This window comes from Eleutherodactylus coqui, chromosome 5 (assembly GCF_035609145.1).
Source record: "Eleutherodactylus coqui strain aEleCoq1 chromosome 5, aEleCoq1.hap1, whole genome shotgun sequence".
Taxonomy (NCBI): Eukaryota; Metazoa; Chordata; class Amphibia; order Anura; family Eleutherodactylidae; genus Eleutherodactylus; species Eleutherodactylus coqui.
In genome coordinates, this window is record NC_089841.1 from 243,906,359 (window position 1) to 243,923,349 (window position 16,991).

The following is a 16,991-nucleotide window of genomic DNA, read 5'->3' on the forward strand; positions in this document are numbered from 1 at the left end:
GCTTCGTTGATTTGAACAGTGCCTGTATCTGTGTCAGTGTGAAAGCACCCTTACACTGGATTCACACATGCAGTTTTTGTGGCAGTTTTGAGTCTAAGCCAGAAATGAACCCAAAAAGGCAAGTAAGGTATGAAGACTGCCTCTTCCCCTTTTTTTATATCCACCCCTATGGCTAAATCCACACAAAAATCTGCAGGTAACACATGTAGGTTTTGTCAAACATATATAATAAAATGCCCGATTCCTTACGGCCAAGCACTATACTTGGCAGAATGTAGAGGGAAAAAGTGTGTAGGGCTACCCCTGAGTTGGACATGTAAAGGCCTTGGTGGCTTGAAAAAAGTCTATGGCGAGGGAATCACGGAAGTGCTGCCAATCCAGAAAGTACACCGACTCCACTAAGGGAGGGGAATTCATAGTAATTTGGAGGGTGAACCAGAAGTTGGAAACAGCACAAACTTCCAAAACTATTTGACGAATGGAGAAAGTCCAACTTCTCTTTTATTGATTGCAACCCAACGAAAAAAACATGTTTTGGGGAAAATTACTGCTTCCTCAGCTTAGCTGGAGAACAATATACTGTCAGAAAAAAGCCCTGCGCTGCCAGATATTGAGGTATAAAGAATGCCACCTTAGGGGGCGGGGCTACTGACGTTAGCCCCTAAGATGGCGCCGCACAGGAAATGGAATGTATCTCATATTCTATATATATGTAAGTGTTTGTATATGTTTTATACCATTGGCTTGAGAAATGTGCCACTATTTGGGCACCGAAAAGCGTTGCCTTTTACATTAAAGTACTGGAATTTACCTCCGTGGATCCGAGTGTACTTTCCCTGTACAAATTTGGAGTCATCATTTTAAGGAGGGGGATTCTGGACATCATACCCCCCTCCTACTAAGTAAGTGTCTGTTTACTGCTGATCCTGTATCCACTAGACAGATTGCATTGCATTCTTTATACCTCAATATCTGGCAGCACAGGGCTTTTTTTCTGACAGTATATTGTTCTCTTTCTTGGGGGTCTCTCTGCCTAAGAGAAGCCCTCTGTATATCCTGCAGCTCTCCCTACACCCCAAGGGATTGGATATTGATGGTTAAGAATTCAGAAACGGACCTTGTGGCGCATCCCTCATCATTTATTCAGCTTAGCTGGGGGACGCATTAACAAATACATGAATGAGTTAACAAGGTAAAGGATGAGGATTGCAAGAAGAAGAGGTTGCATGAAATACAGCATATATTGTAAAAATGTAATATAAAGAGATCATTAAGCAGCAACATACAGAAATTCATGCGTCATCGTGTGCGTTGGGCGAGTTCAATCGTTGAAATGGATACCCATTTATTTTTAGTAGACCTAAAAAACTTCTTAATCCCTTAATGCCACAGGACATAGGTTTACGTCCTCTTACGTTAAGTGCCCCCAGCCAGGACATAAACTTCTGTCCTGTGGATGGCGTGGGCTCACTTTTGAGGTATGTAAAGGGTTCACAGAGGAGGTACGCTCCCTCTCTGACATCGTTGGCACTCCACAATATAATCGCGGAGGGACGATGGGTTGCCAGACCCACCAGACCAGGCCTGCAATCGCTATTATAAGCGATAATGCATTGCAGTACGTCATACCATCGAGATCAGAGCTGTTATGGTTTAAATTCCCTACAAGGACATTAAAAAAAATGTAAAAATATTTAAACGGTGTAAATAAAAATAAATAATTTTTTGCACCCTTTTGTATAGAATTTTGTTTAGTTTTTAAAAAAAACCCCACATGTTTGGTATCACATCCATAATGACCTGCACACAATAAATTGAACACACGGTTTATCCCGCGAGGCAACAACCATTAAAAAAAAAAAAAAGAAAAAACTCTTTATTTTTCCGAAAAAGGGTTTTTATTTGTGTGAAAGTCGAAAAATCTTAAAAAAAAAAAAGTAATAATTTTGGTATCATCGTACCAACGAACCCTTATACAATTAGCAGCAGCACGGTCACTCCGACATGATATAGCCCTACCTTCACCGTTACTTGTTCCTAATTCTAGGGTAGAAAAAAGCATTCTCCGACATTTCATGAGCGCTGCTAGGATTTTCATCCCTAGATCCTGGCAGTTCAGCTCTGTCCTTTCTAGAGCGGGATTTACAGCCTAGCTAAACCGTAGCATGCGCATGGAGGAGATCCTCCTCAGCCATGTATACTTGGACACACGGTTGTAATCCTGGATGGTCTTAGAAAGACTCCACATTTAATTTTTCTCTCCTGTTTCCCTACCTTCCCTCCCCCTTGTTATTCTTCAGTTGTGTTTGTTCTGTTTCTTAACCCTTTCCAATCCACTGTCTGACATTTAAAGACATTCTGACTGAAGGCTGTACAGCTCCGATGTCGGAAAATGTCCGGCAGGGTATTCTTACTGTAGATTACTGGCCGCTCTGTTGTCAGGGGCCTCTCCAGCATGTCCCACACTGCAGTACTGGCTCTAGCCAGCAGATGGCGCCATTGTATAATGGCAGAAAGAGAAAGCCCCCTAGGAAACCCTGAATCCAAAATTGGATTGCAAAGGGTTAATACAGTAAGTACACCTCATCTTGTGTTACTCACAATCTCCACTGACCCCTATTCTGCACTGATGGTTAGATTTCATACTGCTTCATTTGCGTAGTACTTGAGCACTGATTATTACTATTTTTTGTCCTTCCACCTATGTGTACCGCTTTATGTTTTACTTCTTGCTTTATATTCTTTAATGTTTAAAAGTTGTTCTTAATTAGAGATGAGCGAACGTACTCGGTAAGGGCGATTTCGCAATCGAGCACCGCGATTTGCGAGTACTTCACTACTCGGGTGAAAAGTACTCGGGTGCGCTGTGGGGCGGGGGGTTGCAGAGGGAAGTGGGGGGTAGCAGCAGGGAACAGGGGGGAGCCCTCTCTCTCTCCCCCTCCCCCCCCACTCCCCGCTGCAACCCCCCGCTCACCCACAGCGCACCCGAGTACTTTTCACCCGAGTAGTGAAGTACTCGAAAATCGCGGTGCTCGATTGCGAAATCGCCCTTACCGAGTACGTTCGCTCATCTCTATTCTTAATCAAAGCAATATACACAAAAAAAAAAACACATGGGAATCCACTTCATATTTGTAACTGTTTTCAAACTTGATTTCTCTATGGGGCACAATTGAACTCGCCCAAAGCAGATGCCGCCACATCAATTGCTATAGGTTGCTGCTTACATTGTTTGCTTACACTATATGCTGGATTTCATGCAGCCACCTTGTAACTTATAAATGTTGTTTTATGTCTGTTTTCTTTCCCCATTTGTCTTTTCTTCCAGTTTTTGCAATCCTTTACCTTGTTAACTCATTTATGTAATCATTAGTGCGCCCCCTAGCTAAGCTGAGGAAGGGGTCATTATCCCTAAAAATGCATTTTTTTGAGGGCTACAATAAATAAAAGAAAAGTTGGACTTTTTCCACTCGTGTTTTGAAAGTTTGCACCATTACCAGTTTCTTTGGTTCACCTTCCACAGCACTGTAGTTGACCTCTCCTTTGAGGCAGAGATCATTACTTTTCATTTTCTCGCTGCCCATATGACATTAGTGATTTATCAGCTGGGACACACATGTGTTTTAAGTTGTATAGTATTAAAGTTTTTGGTTTTTTACTTTTGCTCCCCCCCCCCCCCCGAGAGTAATATATTAAACGGCTGTGAACACTATAAGCTTCCTATCTGATGGGTGAAGTTAATTAGAAAATAAGGCCTAGTAGAGTATACATGATTTAAGTTCATCTATTGTAATGGATGCCGTTCTCAGTAGTTATGTAATTCTAATTCACAGAAATTCTTTTAGGCCGCTAATAGATGTCACTACCAAAACATTAATGCTGAACTGATGCAAACAGTTGTTATCTGAGTCAGCATGCCCTCCTCGGCGCTGGCATCCATCTGCTACTGATTTCAAGAGTGTAATGAAGAAGATGTATCAGATATAGTTTGGACAGTGGTGGATTATAATATGCCAGATTTGGGCAATCACCCAGGTCCTAATAAGCCTATGGCTGCGCAAAGATTTAATGCACAGTTTTATTGTGCAATGATCCCCGATACAAATGTGTGCAGGACCTCCACAGATATGGTCACATGACCACATGTGCATAGGTCCTAAAGTCAGAGAGTAGAGCAGCAAGGAAGCTCCACAAAGGAGAGCGTGAATTGCTGTTTAAGTGGTTAGGGTCTGTATTTATGGGTTTGGGCTGTAAATTTAGCGGGCTTAATCTTGAGTCTGTACATGCGGTACCTTTACACGGGGCAATAGTCGCTGGCAACCACAAATCTGGGTGAGTCGTCGTGTGTACAGAAGAGATCTCAGGCTGCACGCTTCTATTCACACAATGGGTCTGTATTTGTTTAGGAGGTCTGGTCTGAGCACTAATACTTTGGGGATCTGGGGTCTGTATTTATTTAGAGGCTTTCTTCTTGGGTGTGTATCTGTTTAGGAAGTCTGGTCTGAGGTGTGAATTTGTTTGCCTTACACCAGGGGCTGGGGATGGCTGTAGAAGTGAAGGGCAGAACATATCTTACGCTGCAGTCATCACATTGGTCTGTATGGAGAAGAGAAGTAAAGAACGCTTATAATCAGTAAAGATGTCACCGATGAGTCACTGGAGTCAGGAACGTTGTGTCACCTGTCCTCTCATATCGGTTTTACTAAATACTCAGAGAGTCTACAGACGTTTTGTGGAATATAATTACCCCAGGCCTGACAACTGGTAAAAGGAACGTGTCACCGAGTTGTTGTTTTTTTTTATATTAAAGTCAGATCATGAAACATATTCCATTTTTTTCTTTTCTAAATGTAGATTTTTTTAAAAATTCTATTTCCAGTAAATGACTCTGATGGCCAATATCTCACCTGAGCTGCAGCCTTTACAGCAGCCTCATGGGCAATTTACAAGATGGACAGGAGCGGACTCATTGAGTTCTATGGGAGAGCGTTCTAAACATGCTGTGTGACATGTGCAAAGGTCATTGTGTAGAGATGCGGCGTCGATTCACTATTGTTTTATCTATATATAGTAATCCTGTCTGTAGTAATAATGAGATGGCTGCTAAAACACTTACTTGGCTGGAGGCTCCTTCACACTGGCGATCGCGATCTCACCGTGAGAAAATCGTGGCAAAATCATATTTTTGTTCAAGTGACGTCTGAACGTCAGCGATGCTTTTTCCTGAAAAGAATCTTGCATCGCATCGCTGCGGTTTTCTCACGCAAAAGACAATAGGAGTTTATAATAATAAAAACGCATTGCATCACACGAAAATTGCAAGTGCATGCGATATGATAAAACGAAGGCTCCACAGGGAAACCTGGGCGATAAAAAAAGAGCAAAACACTGAAAGATAGGACATGCTGCGATTTACAAATCCCGTAACATCGCACAGGAGAAAACATCGCAGATGTGAATGAAACCATTGAAAAGTATGGGTTTCATAATTCTGCGTTTTCACGCGCTCTTGCATCGCGCAAAAAACGAGCGCGTTTCTTGCAAGTGTGAAGGCAGCCTTAGTAGTCTATGTGAAAAATGAGAGATTTTAGGATTTTTAAAAAAAATATACACAGTGACAATGAAAATTAAAAGAAAAAAAACTCGCCAAAGAGTCTTAAAAAAAACGGATTTATACAATATGTTATATTCTGATGACACATTCCCTTTAAGGAATATTGTCTTTCCTGACATGTTTACTTTAAATACTCGCATTCTCCCCATAAAATATTATTCTAGAGAAACTTTTCTTAGATCTCTTTGTTATGCCATTCCTCTGTTATCACTCCTGGAAATGCAGGAACAAATAAACACCTGGGTATTACCCCTAGATATACTGTCCAATCAGTGGTGACCGTGCCAGTAGGGATAGAACCCTTTCGATAAGGGTAATGGTAACATCCAGTTGTCAATTTAAGATTTCCAGGAAGAATAACAGTGGAATAGCACAATGCAGAGGAAAGATGCTGCAGCATTGTTATTACATGGGCATTAGCAGACCTACACAAGGAGAACCGCAGGCCAGAGAAGGAGCATTCCAGTTTAGATTTTGCCACACCTAGTAGTAAATCACGGGTTTCATCAAGGGAAAGCCTAGACAGCCTATTCATCATCGGTTCTTCTATCATAGAAAAAGGACCTCTACTTCTACTCATCTATTAAAACATCGTTAATATGCATCTCTGCATATTGTTCACATTAAATTATTACATAGGTAAGCCTTTGATGAATAGCTTCCCTGCCCTGCGAGGATTGACTAACAACTAGGACTATTTGATACTATATTAAAAATATGAGAAATAAAGGGAGAAATATTATGTCCAGCCGGTTGCAGATTGCTACATATTGGTCAGTAATGTCTAGAATTAGAATGCGTTTCTGGAGGCATTCTGCGAGGTTACATTCTATAGGCTGTACATTGGGTAGCATTAATACACTGCACTGTTCCGAACGTTCTTTATTTCTAACTCAAGTTGCCGGATCTGAATATCCCTTTGGCCCAACTGATCCCGTAACCTGCGGATCTCTTCCTGCTGTTTGTAGAACATCTGCAACAACTGCAAAAGAAGAAGAAATATCAGGAGACATGAGCAGTATAACGGTTTAATCTATAGCAGTGGCGGGTGGTCACAATGCTCTCATATGTAACAAGGCAAGCCGGTAAAACAGTAAACCAGTATAGAAGAATCTGCTTCGTACATAATGAGCCTCATGATTAAAAACTGGTCTGAAACATTGTCAGCTTTTCCCTTAGGCCTCATGCGCACGGCGGGCCCGGGTTCTGCCTGCAGAATGCCTGCGGAATTTGGCCCTGACCGTGGCGGGTGACCCTGCGTACCTGTGTGTGCAGACGGCGTCCTGCACTGACCTCTCTTCTTCCGGCTTTTCTGTACTGCAGATGGTCCGCACGGCACGCCGTCTGACATGCACGGAACAGATCATTATTTTTAAACCCCTGCTTTTCCCGTGGCCCAACCGCACTGTCAATTGAGGATGGCCAGCGGGTTGGAAAACTTATACTGACTTCAATGGAAGCCGTCCATGCGGGAGCCGTCCATGTGTATGAAGATTCTTTTTTGCATTGCATGCTATGGAGGCTTATTGCTGCAGAATCCGGAGGTGGTCGCCCACTCCGGATTAAGTAGCAAAAATCCACCCGTGTGCATGCGGCCTTAGGCTGTATTCACACGGGCAACTGTGATTTTGGTCACTGAAAAACTGACAGTTTCCCCTGAGATTTAAAGGCACTTTTCATGTATTTTTGCAAATTTCAGGGCCAATTTTTTTTCACTACTTTGCACTTCCACGGCATTTAAAACACATCGCACTTGCATGCCATGTGAGTGATATCCATGTTTTAAATGCTCCCATAGAAAGTAATGGGCGATTCTTCAATAAGTATCGCACAAAAATAGGACAGACAGCGATTTTTTCAAACTCTGACTATAGGTCAGCATTGTCACAGTGTTCAGTGATGATGGGACTCCCCACAAAGATGAAAGAATGCCCTGCCACAGTTGTGGCAGAGGACCGCAATGCTATCCTATTGCTTTCAATGAAGCCGGCACTGCTGCCGCCCAATTGAAAGCAATGGGATGAAGGCAATGGGATGAAGGGATTTTCGGGGAAGGGCTTAAAAAACATAAGGCTTATCCGGAAAATAACCCCTAGCTGCTGAAAAAAAAATCTTGAATTCAATGAATGGCTGAGCGCTGTGACCAATCAGAGGCAGCGCTCAACTGTCATTCAATGAATAGCTGCGCACTGCCTCTGATTGGTCACAGCACTCAGCCAATCAAAGCCAGTGCTTTCAGGAGGAGGGGATTTTTCAATCCCTGCTCACCAGAAAGAAGACGACTGTCGGGGATAGGGAGAAGAGACGGATAGCGCTTGTATGAGAGGTAAGATTTTTTTTTCGGGGTAGGGCTTATATTTCAAGCCCACACCAACCCCCTTCCCCGGAAAATCATCACTGCTGGGGTTGCCTTCATGCCAATGGTCCCAATGGGGCGGCAGCAGCTCCGACCCCATTGAAAGCAATGGGATAGCAATGTGCTCCTCTGCCACACCTGTGATAGGGGATTCTTTCATCCCTGCGGGGAGTCCCCTCATCACTGAACACTGTGACATTTGCACTGAGCAAATTGTTACAATTACTTAATATTAATTAACCTTAGCCTGCACACCATTTCATTTGTATGAGCAGTCAATGTGAACATGAAGTTGTTACTTGTCAGTAATTTTAAATACTTTGACAGTGCTGTCACAGTGTTTAGTGATGAGGGGACTCCCCGCGGGGATAAACCGAGTTTCTATTAACTCCTGCTCCCATAGGAGTCAATGGGAACTCCGGCAAAACGCACACCTAATATAGTCGTCGTCCTATCTTTTTTAGGTTTGCGCTGTTTTGCGCTTAGAATTCCGCGCATAGGAACCCATCGGTTCTTTTAGAAGTGTGCATTATGCATTATTCAAAACACACGCTCGTGTGAATGAGGCTTTACTTCTATGTAGGCGGTGAGTAGAAGACTCATCTTCAAAGCATTTAAAATTACTGACAAAGTGACAACTTTATGTTCACACTGAATGCTCATACAAATGAAATGCTGTGCAGGCTAAGGTTAATTAATATTAAGCAACTGTAACAATTTGGTCAGTGCAAATGTATAAAAACAGTCAAATGAATTAAAGTAGTTTACGGTTGATCATGCAAAAAACAAAAATTACATCAAAACCAAACTGTTGCAAATGTCGCAAATGTCCATCTTTAGGGCCGAGAAGATTGTGCGCCGGTAAAGTCTGGGCTCACATGGCTGTAATTTGCTGCATGCCGCACACTGCAATGACATCTGTACTCGCTGCATGCCGCCAATCATCATGCACCCTCTTGGAGTGTATACGCGCGTAATACATGCCAAGGTAGAACATGCTGTGATTTTCTTTGAGCGCATATATTGAGCAATTCGTGTGAGCTGTTTGAACAGTTATAGTGCACGACCCTCGGTCTTTAGGGTCACCGAGGGTCGTGAACGACTAAACGGCTAACAAGTGCACGTAAGCCAAGAATAAAAAGAGAGGTAGTCATTCTTAGCACAATATCTACTATACCTCATTCTCAGTCTTGGGTGGTGGACACTCCAACAATTCTAGTCCATTGGAGATTAGGGAGTTTCTAGTTTCTTGTGATCTCTCTGTGATTCTCCTCCTCCCTCGGTCTTCCCTTATGATTTCGGTCTTGTATTCTATTTCCCATAATGTCTTTGTAGGGGGTGTTTCTTCATAAGTTTTCTTTGGCTCTTTAGCAAGCAGCTTATCAGACTCCACAGAGGGTGCTGTGTGATATTGGGACGATTTTGATCCAGGTTTTAAGGATATCAAAAGTGGACCTAAATGGCAAAAAACACCATTTGATCAATTCAGAGGCCTGTCTGAACCACATGCCATAAAACAATATGAACTGCTCGCATTTCCTAAAAGAACCCTGGAATGAACACCGGAGTTCCTTCTATTATCCTTTTTCATTGGGCAGTTTTGGGCGTCTGCTTAGGGCGCTCACCTTGTACAGTAAAGAGAATGGAGCATCAGAAAATGGCATATTTCAGTCTTTGTCATCATAAATATAATTTTTTTTTATAGAAGTAAAAATATTGATAGCGTTCCAAACAGTAGTAGATACCCTGTTTCTCCGAAAATAAGACGCGTCTTATAGTAATTTTTGCTCCCAAATATGCGCTATGCCTTATTTTCAGGGGGTGTCTTATTTCGCCACTGCAAATCCGTCTGTGGCCGCTAATCCCTCAATTGGCCAGCTTTGTGGACAACATTTCTCAGAAATCTCGTCCACATGGAACAGCAAATCTGTCATGGCAAAGCTGGGAGAAGCCGGTGTTGTGGTGCGGATTTACTGGCCACAGAAACGGGTTTTGAAGCAGCGCTTTCCCGGCGGAAATCTCGCTGTTTATCGCTGTGGCCAAACTGCGAGATTTCCACTGGAAATACGCTGTGTGAGAACCCAGCCTTAAGAATCACACACAGGTTGCCTGACTCACACACAGAGCCATAAAAAAAAGGGCTGTAAAGTAATGTACCTGTCTACAGACAGAAGTTCCTGTACCACTTGTAAGCAGGGATGGTATTGCAGCTTCCGGCCACCAGGGGGAGCTCTGCAGATCTACCTATACATCTGGAGGTAGGAGACAACGGGGATGGCAGCAGGGGACAGGCCTCTTGACTTGCCTGCACACTTTACTATGCCTTACTATCGGGGGGTGCCTTATATTTGGGACTTCTGCAAATTTTGGGGGGTGTCTTATTTTCGGGGGGTGTCTTATTTTCGTGGAAACACGGTAAGTGGAGTGGAAAAAAGACTCACCTGTTGCGGACCGTCCAGCAGGTGACAGGCACCCACACCGCTAGTCTAAGTCAGCTTTATATGTATTTAAATATCCAAAGCACCGAATCCCTGAAGAGGTCTTCAAAAATTGGATTTCTGCACCATCCACTTGAATTTACTATACGCTACTATAGATTTTAGAGGAGTCCGATCCCACAGTGGACTCTCCTACGTAGTTACTAGAGATGAGCGAACGTACTCGGATAAGCACTACTCGTCCGAGTAATGTGCCTTATCCGAGTACCGCTGTACTCGTGCTGAAAGATTCGGGGCGCTCCGCTGCTGACAGGTGAGTCGCAGCGGGGAGCGGGGCAGAGCGGGCGGGAGAGAAGGAGAGAAAGATCTCCCCTCCGTTCCTCCCCGCTCTCCCCTGCAGCTCCCCGCTCCGCAGCGCGTCCCGAATCTTTCAGCACGAGTACAGCGGTACTCGGATAAGGCACATTACTCGGACGAGTAGTGCTTATCCGAGTACATTCGCTCATCTCTAGTAGTTACCTCTTTTTCACATGGATTAGCCATTCGCCTACAGCACAGGGATTTTATTTCCTTCTAAAAAATGTTTATGCCACCATGCACAAAAAACGTAAATATTCAAGCCAATCACAAGATTCAGCAGACATGAAAGAATCACTGCTGAATCCAGCGACTGGCCATGAGCATAAGCGGCTTCTTCCAGTTTCCAAGCGACTGGTACCACGGTTTTTAAGTCCCAGAATATCCCTTTAATGACAACTGTATCATGCTGCTGGAAACCTAGATAAGGCAGGAGGCCATTGATATAAATATTGATAGAGGTCTCTATGTGTTCCATCTGTCAAGTCCCTGGTCTTTTGTGTGTGTGGAAACAGGGGATCGAGGTGGTGGTGGTGGTGGGGGGGGGGGGGGGGGGGAGGGGGTGGTAAATGGTGCCTTACAGTCTCTATCACATTCTAGAGACTGTAAAGGACCACTTTTATATATATGCTGCCTGAAATGAGCCCAATTAACGCTATAAGCAAGGCAATGGACAATCATTTAATTCTTTCTTTTAAGCTTCGAAGATAAAGAAAGAGCGAGCCTGTTGGCGACGGTGCGAGTGGTGCACCGCATTCATCAACAAGGCGTATGGCCTATTTATAAATACGGCGAGTGCTAACCACATCTAACAAAAAACAGAACCTTCATAACTCCTATTTTGACAGAAGATACATTTACGACTGAAGCAAAACACATTTGTCATTTAATGACCACAAGAAGTGCAAATCGTTTCCTGTCTGGATCAAAATAGACGTTTTATGAACGCACTACCGAATATTACACTATAACTCCATGTTATAAAACTCACGAGGTATCAATTCATAAGGGTTATGTCGTGACCATCCGTATTGTTAAAGCCCAGCAGGGGTTTAGTCCTTTTTAAGGTGTGATTAATGAAATTCACATGCAAGATCAGTATACATCTGAAGGCTACATGTCAGCCGAGAATGCACTATAGAAGTCTATGTTATCAACTGCATTGTGACAATGCCTCAGTAGCTGCTGGTATGAAGGGCCTGGCATGTGGCGACTGCCCATTGTGCAAATAGGTCTTGCAATGTAAACACACAGGAAGCAGCATGCCTTCTTTCTCATTCAGATTTGTTTACATTCCTCAGAGTAGAAGTTCTTCTCCGCCCGACTCCTAGACATTACTTCCAATGAACATGTATAACACAAGCCATTGGCATCCTAATTACACAGAATGCTGGTTTGCTTAACAGTTGTAGTCTGGGGAGGACAGGATGCTAATACATATGCTTGGCTGTAACTAAAAGCCATCTGTTGATCGATAATCGCTGCATCTAAATGCACACCCACCGTGCACTATGCTTGAAGTCAGCGATGTGTCTTATCAGGGCCGCATGCTGAGTTCTCCGCGGGTAACGCTGATAGTATTCTTTCAGCTGCTTTCCCACTCGAGAACAAAGGAGCTGAATACAGATAACAGACCTCCAGCTGTTATCTGCATTCAGCGAAAGGCTAATAAACTCTTAAGTAGCTGAGTAGCTACTTAAGAGTTAATGCAAAATGATCGCTCAAAACTGTCACTCAAACTGACATTTGAGTGAATTTTGAGCGATCATCGTTGTATCTTAATGGGCCTTTAGGCACACGACTTAAAAATAATATCAAACTATAAATCCTGGAAAAAAAAATCACTGAAAATATTACAGTAACTAATTCACATTCACGGAGTCTGAATTAAAATAAATCGTTATTATTTATGCATTAAAATTATAATTTCAAAACTCAGTGTCTCTTATTTGGCAGTCAGGCTCCTAGGTAACCGCTAGTTATAGACCATACATATTGGTTTATCAAAATGGAACAATACCTCTGCAGCGCCACCTAGTGGATGGCAGAATTCCTTCAAATCAATGTACGACTTTTTAACAAGTCTGTAAAGCAATGATCGGGAATAGGAAACCAAGCCAAAAAACCATACACAGACAGCTGTTTCGGGTTGCAGTAAGACACACCTCTTGACCCATATCGGTTTATCACTCATGCATATAGATATCCAGATATTTTGCCTGCCTAGGTTGTTTGTGATGACTTATATTACTTTGGATGTACTGTACCACTATGCATAGTATAAACCATGGACAGTACTTAATTAAGGACCTCCAAATACTTTGCCCACCAAAGTGTGTTTGTGATGATTAATAAGTGTGTTTCTTTGTATGTACTGTGCCAGTGCACATATGACAGTCAGTGGACAGTACCTATTAAAGATGTAATTTTATTAAGTAGTGTCCACGGTCTATATTATGTGATGATTTATAAGTAGATTACTGTGAATGTATTGTATACACCACTGTGCAAACAACCTAGGTGGGTGGAATACTGGATGCCTATATAGCATGAATGATACAACAATATGTATGGTGATAACTAGTGGCTACCAAGGAGCCGACACCCACATTAAAAAAAGACACAGAGTTTTGATATTCTCAATTTAATGAGTAATTAATAAAGATTTATCTTAATTCAGACAAGCTTAGTGAATGCAAACTATAAATCCTGACAGCCCGTGTATGTCATGCTGTTCCCTGACTTTCTTAAAGAAGCACTCTGTTTTTTTTCTTCTTATTTTAGGGAAATCCATCCCAGTACCAGTGACCTCTGCTGTGAAGAATCCAGTTCTGTAGTTTCTCCCCTCCAAGCTGTGTATGCTGCGCTTGTCTTCTGGCCTCCAGGTCATGTGACCAGCACTCTGACAATGCTCTGTGCCCTGCAGTAAAAGGGTCAGATTTGCTGCAAGAGCCATAAAGAAAAACTCTTGTTCCTGCCCACAGATCCTAAATTACGGAGCAGCTTTCAGCGAAAAATGGCTTTTCTTTATGACAGTTGACATGAAGCTGCAGGACACAGAGCATTATCAGAGTGCTGGTCACGTGCCCTGGGGGCCAAGAAAAGAAGTGCAGGATATACAGTCTGGAGGGTACGAGCTACAGAACTGGATTCTTCGTAGCAGAGGTCAATAATATTGTGATGGATTTCCCTAAAATAAAAATACTAAAAGATGGAATGCTTTTTAAATGTCCTTTTTTAATATTATATTTTAACAACTTGCTCTGAACAGCAACCTAAATTTTCCCCGTACAAAAGTTGCAGTAAACATATGAAAGGGCACAATTGCCAATTAAAACTTATGCTTCATATAACTACCGCATTTCCCTGCAAATAAGACCCTGTCTTGTATTAATGTTTGCCACAAAAGAGGCACTAGGTCTTATTTTCAGGGGAGGTCGTATTATACTTACCTAGCAGGCTTGGTGCGGATCTCTCCCGCTGCTCTCACAGCGCCAACACGTTTTCCACAGTCCTCGGCCACTCATACAACATCACTTCCTGGTTATGGGATTCATAAATCCTGCCTCCGGGAAGGAGATGGCTGTGATTGGTTCTTCGACCGCTGCTCAGCCAATCAATGCAGCGCTGGATGGACCAACACGATGGCTATGATTGGTTTATCCAATGCTGTATTGATTATTGGCTGAGCAGCGATGGATAAGACAATCAACAGCCATCGCGTTGTAGAGGCGGGATTTATAAATTGGCTGAGAGCAGCTGAGGACTGTGGGAACTGAACCACACCGAACCTTTAGTGGGCAGCAGGGGGACCTGGACAAAACCTGCTAGGTAATGAATTTTTTTTAATGTAGTGTGACTAGGACTTATTTTTGTTGTGGTTGTATTTTAAGCCTCTCTGAAAATTAGGCTAGGGTTTATTTTTGGGGTAGGTCTTATTTTCGAAGTATAAGTAAACGCTTGCCAGCAGATAGATTTGCTAGATTATGTTTCTTTCTCTTTAGACATTATATGTAGCTATTTACACATAAAGGCTGTGTATATTGTGTGCAGATGAATGATATTAATGGTCTTTGACGAGTCCCGGGTGCCTGAAAATGAAAGGTCTTGTAGGGAAGTATTCTTATAAATTATTACAGAGTATACCCTGATTCAGGCTATAAAGGGGGGGAAAGAAACAGCAACAGAGCCGCAGTAGCTGCTAGATGTGGATGCTCACTGGCTGATGATGTATTTAAATATTAAAGATTGTAGCTTTTTAAAGCATTCCTTGCTGCTTCCTTCCATTCCATCTACAAGTACTTGGTATAATTTGAGCTACATCTGAGTTCCAAAGCCCAGACGGGTTGCAGACACGCACTTGGGTTTGTTCCCTCTATGATAAATGCTCAGAGGCGCAACCTTCCTCACAGACATTTACAGAAAAAAAAGCTTAAAAATGAAATCAAGGGAGTGCTGGGATAACAGCAAAGCAATGCCTTTCAAGATATCCCTGTCTGACCTCTATTAATTCCGCTCAGCCATTCATGTGAAGTAAGGGCTGGCTGCGTTCCAGCTGTCATTGGGTAAATGTCCTCCTGGTACGATTCCGACTGCAAAGCACAAAGGAAGAAGATGCAGAGAGTTAAAAGCCACATTAGTATGTGTGATAGCAGTCAATCACCATTTATGACTGTAGGGATGCCGGGATAAGGGATGCATGAATGTAATACACATCCCAGGGGAAATAAAGGAACGTATAACAGCGTATACACATTTTTTCTGTAATTATGGCCGGCCTTAACTCAGTATACCGAAAAGGAAATTGCTCTTACCCTTCTAGGCACAATCATTGAAACAGGCTCTATAAGTCCTTTAATTGTGATCAGCTTGTAGAATCGAAATACTTCACATGCGTATACATCAACACCCCTTTTTGGCAAAACACCTATAAAATAAATAGGCCGTGTTATGTCATAATTAAACATTTCCACATACAAACATTCTGAATTATTAATGCATTTAGTTCATAATACAGTCTGTAAAACACAACCGAAATACCTCCGGTATTGCAGTCATTTACTTCAGAGGGCTATGTCCCTTCACAAGTCGAGTTTTCCACTAGAAGTACTGAATTCAAAGCCTCTCGGGGAAAACCCGGTCCAATATACAGCATGTGATGGACAGATTACCACCATTGTAGTATGCAGGACAGATTACCCCCATTGTAGTATGCAGAGCCTCAGTGAGATGCAGTGACACCGTATTTGGGATTCATGTGATAGGGATACCAAATAGGCTTGTGAGCATGAAGCCTTCTCAAGCTTTCCAGCATCAATCTAACTTTACCAAACACTCATTGTTAATCCATTCCAACCAAAGGTCCCCAATAATTCATTTACTTTTCCAGAGGACCTTACTGGCTTATCATGATAACATTGAGGAAAGCCAACATCTCACTCATATGGAGGCTGTCCTAGTTTGCACAGGGCATGCATGGTACTGTTTCTGGAAGAAGGCAGCCATGGTTTTCTAACCCTGTACATGCCATTCACCCCTTCCTGACTTCATCACATAAATGTACACAGTCGTGAAGCATGTATGGAGCGGGTTCAGGAGCCAAGTCTGCTCCATACCCACCGGCTGTTTTTGAAAGTTGACAGCTGCTGGCATTTCCCACGAATGGAGTTACCCCCAATCATAGACGTTAAAACTAACCGTACTTCTCAACAGCCAGTTGGAGTGGGCACTCTCTGGCACGCAATCCTAGGATGCCGATGGACTAAGAAGTCAGTGAAAGCTAGTGAAAGCTTTTAGGGCTGCCATGTATGGATGTCTATTAATTCCTTCCAGTTGCAGGGCTTAATAGGCAACATTGAAAATCACTATATACTGCAATACTACATAGAAATCACAGAGGCTAAATAGGTTCCAGCAGAGACTACCATTACAGAGAGGAGAACCTAAAAGGTAACTTTTATTGGTATTGAATAAAAAAAAAAGAGAACACATAGCGGCATAAAACTACAATACACCAAACCCATAGATGTACAGGGTTAGTGTGGTAAATAATTTTCACCCACAGATCATGGACAGTATAGTGCAGTGGTGGCGAACCTATGGCATGCGTGCCAGAGGCGGCACGCAGAGCCCTCCCTACTGGCACGTGCCCCATCGGCCGCTGACCACTTGTGAATACCAGCAGGGGCCGCGGCTCCCCTGCCGGCATTCACAAACGGCACTGCGA

The 16,991-nt window shown here is 42.9% G+C and overlaps 1 protein-coding gene across 3 annotated transcripts in view; it reads right to left on the reverse strand.

Moving 5' to 3' along the window:
* Positions 1 to 3,066: 3,066 nt before the first annotated feature.
* Positions 3,067 to 16,991, reverse strand: part of CORO2A (coronin 2A) — a 105,447-nt gene continuing 91,522 nt past the window's right edge. For all 3 annotated transcript variants that reach the window (XM_066604414.1, XM_066604413.1, XM_066604412.1), the window contains 4 exons: positions 15,580 to 15,692; positions 15,267 to 15,357; positions 9,148 to 9,425; positions 3,067 to 6,596 (listed from right to left, as the gene is read on the reverse strand). In XM_066604414.1, coding sequence (XP_066460511.1) covers positions 6,468 to 6,596; positions 9,148 to 9,425; positions 15,267 to 15,357; positions 15,580 to 15,692 — 611 coding nt within the window. In that variant the 3' untranslated portion in view covers positions 3,067 to 6,467. The remainder of the gene's footprint in view (positions 6,597 to 9,147; positions 9,426 to 15,266; positions 15,358 to 15,579; positions 15,693 to 16,991) is intronic.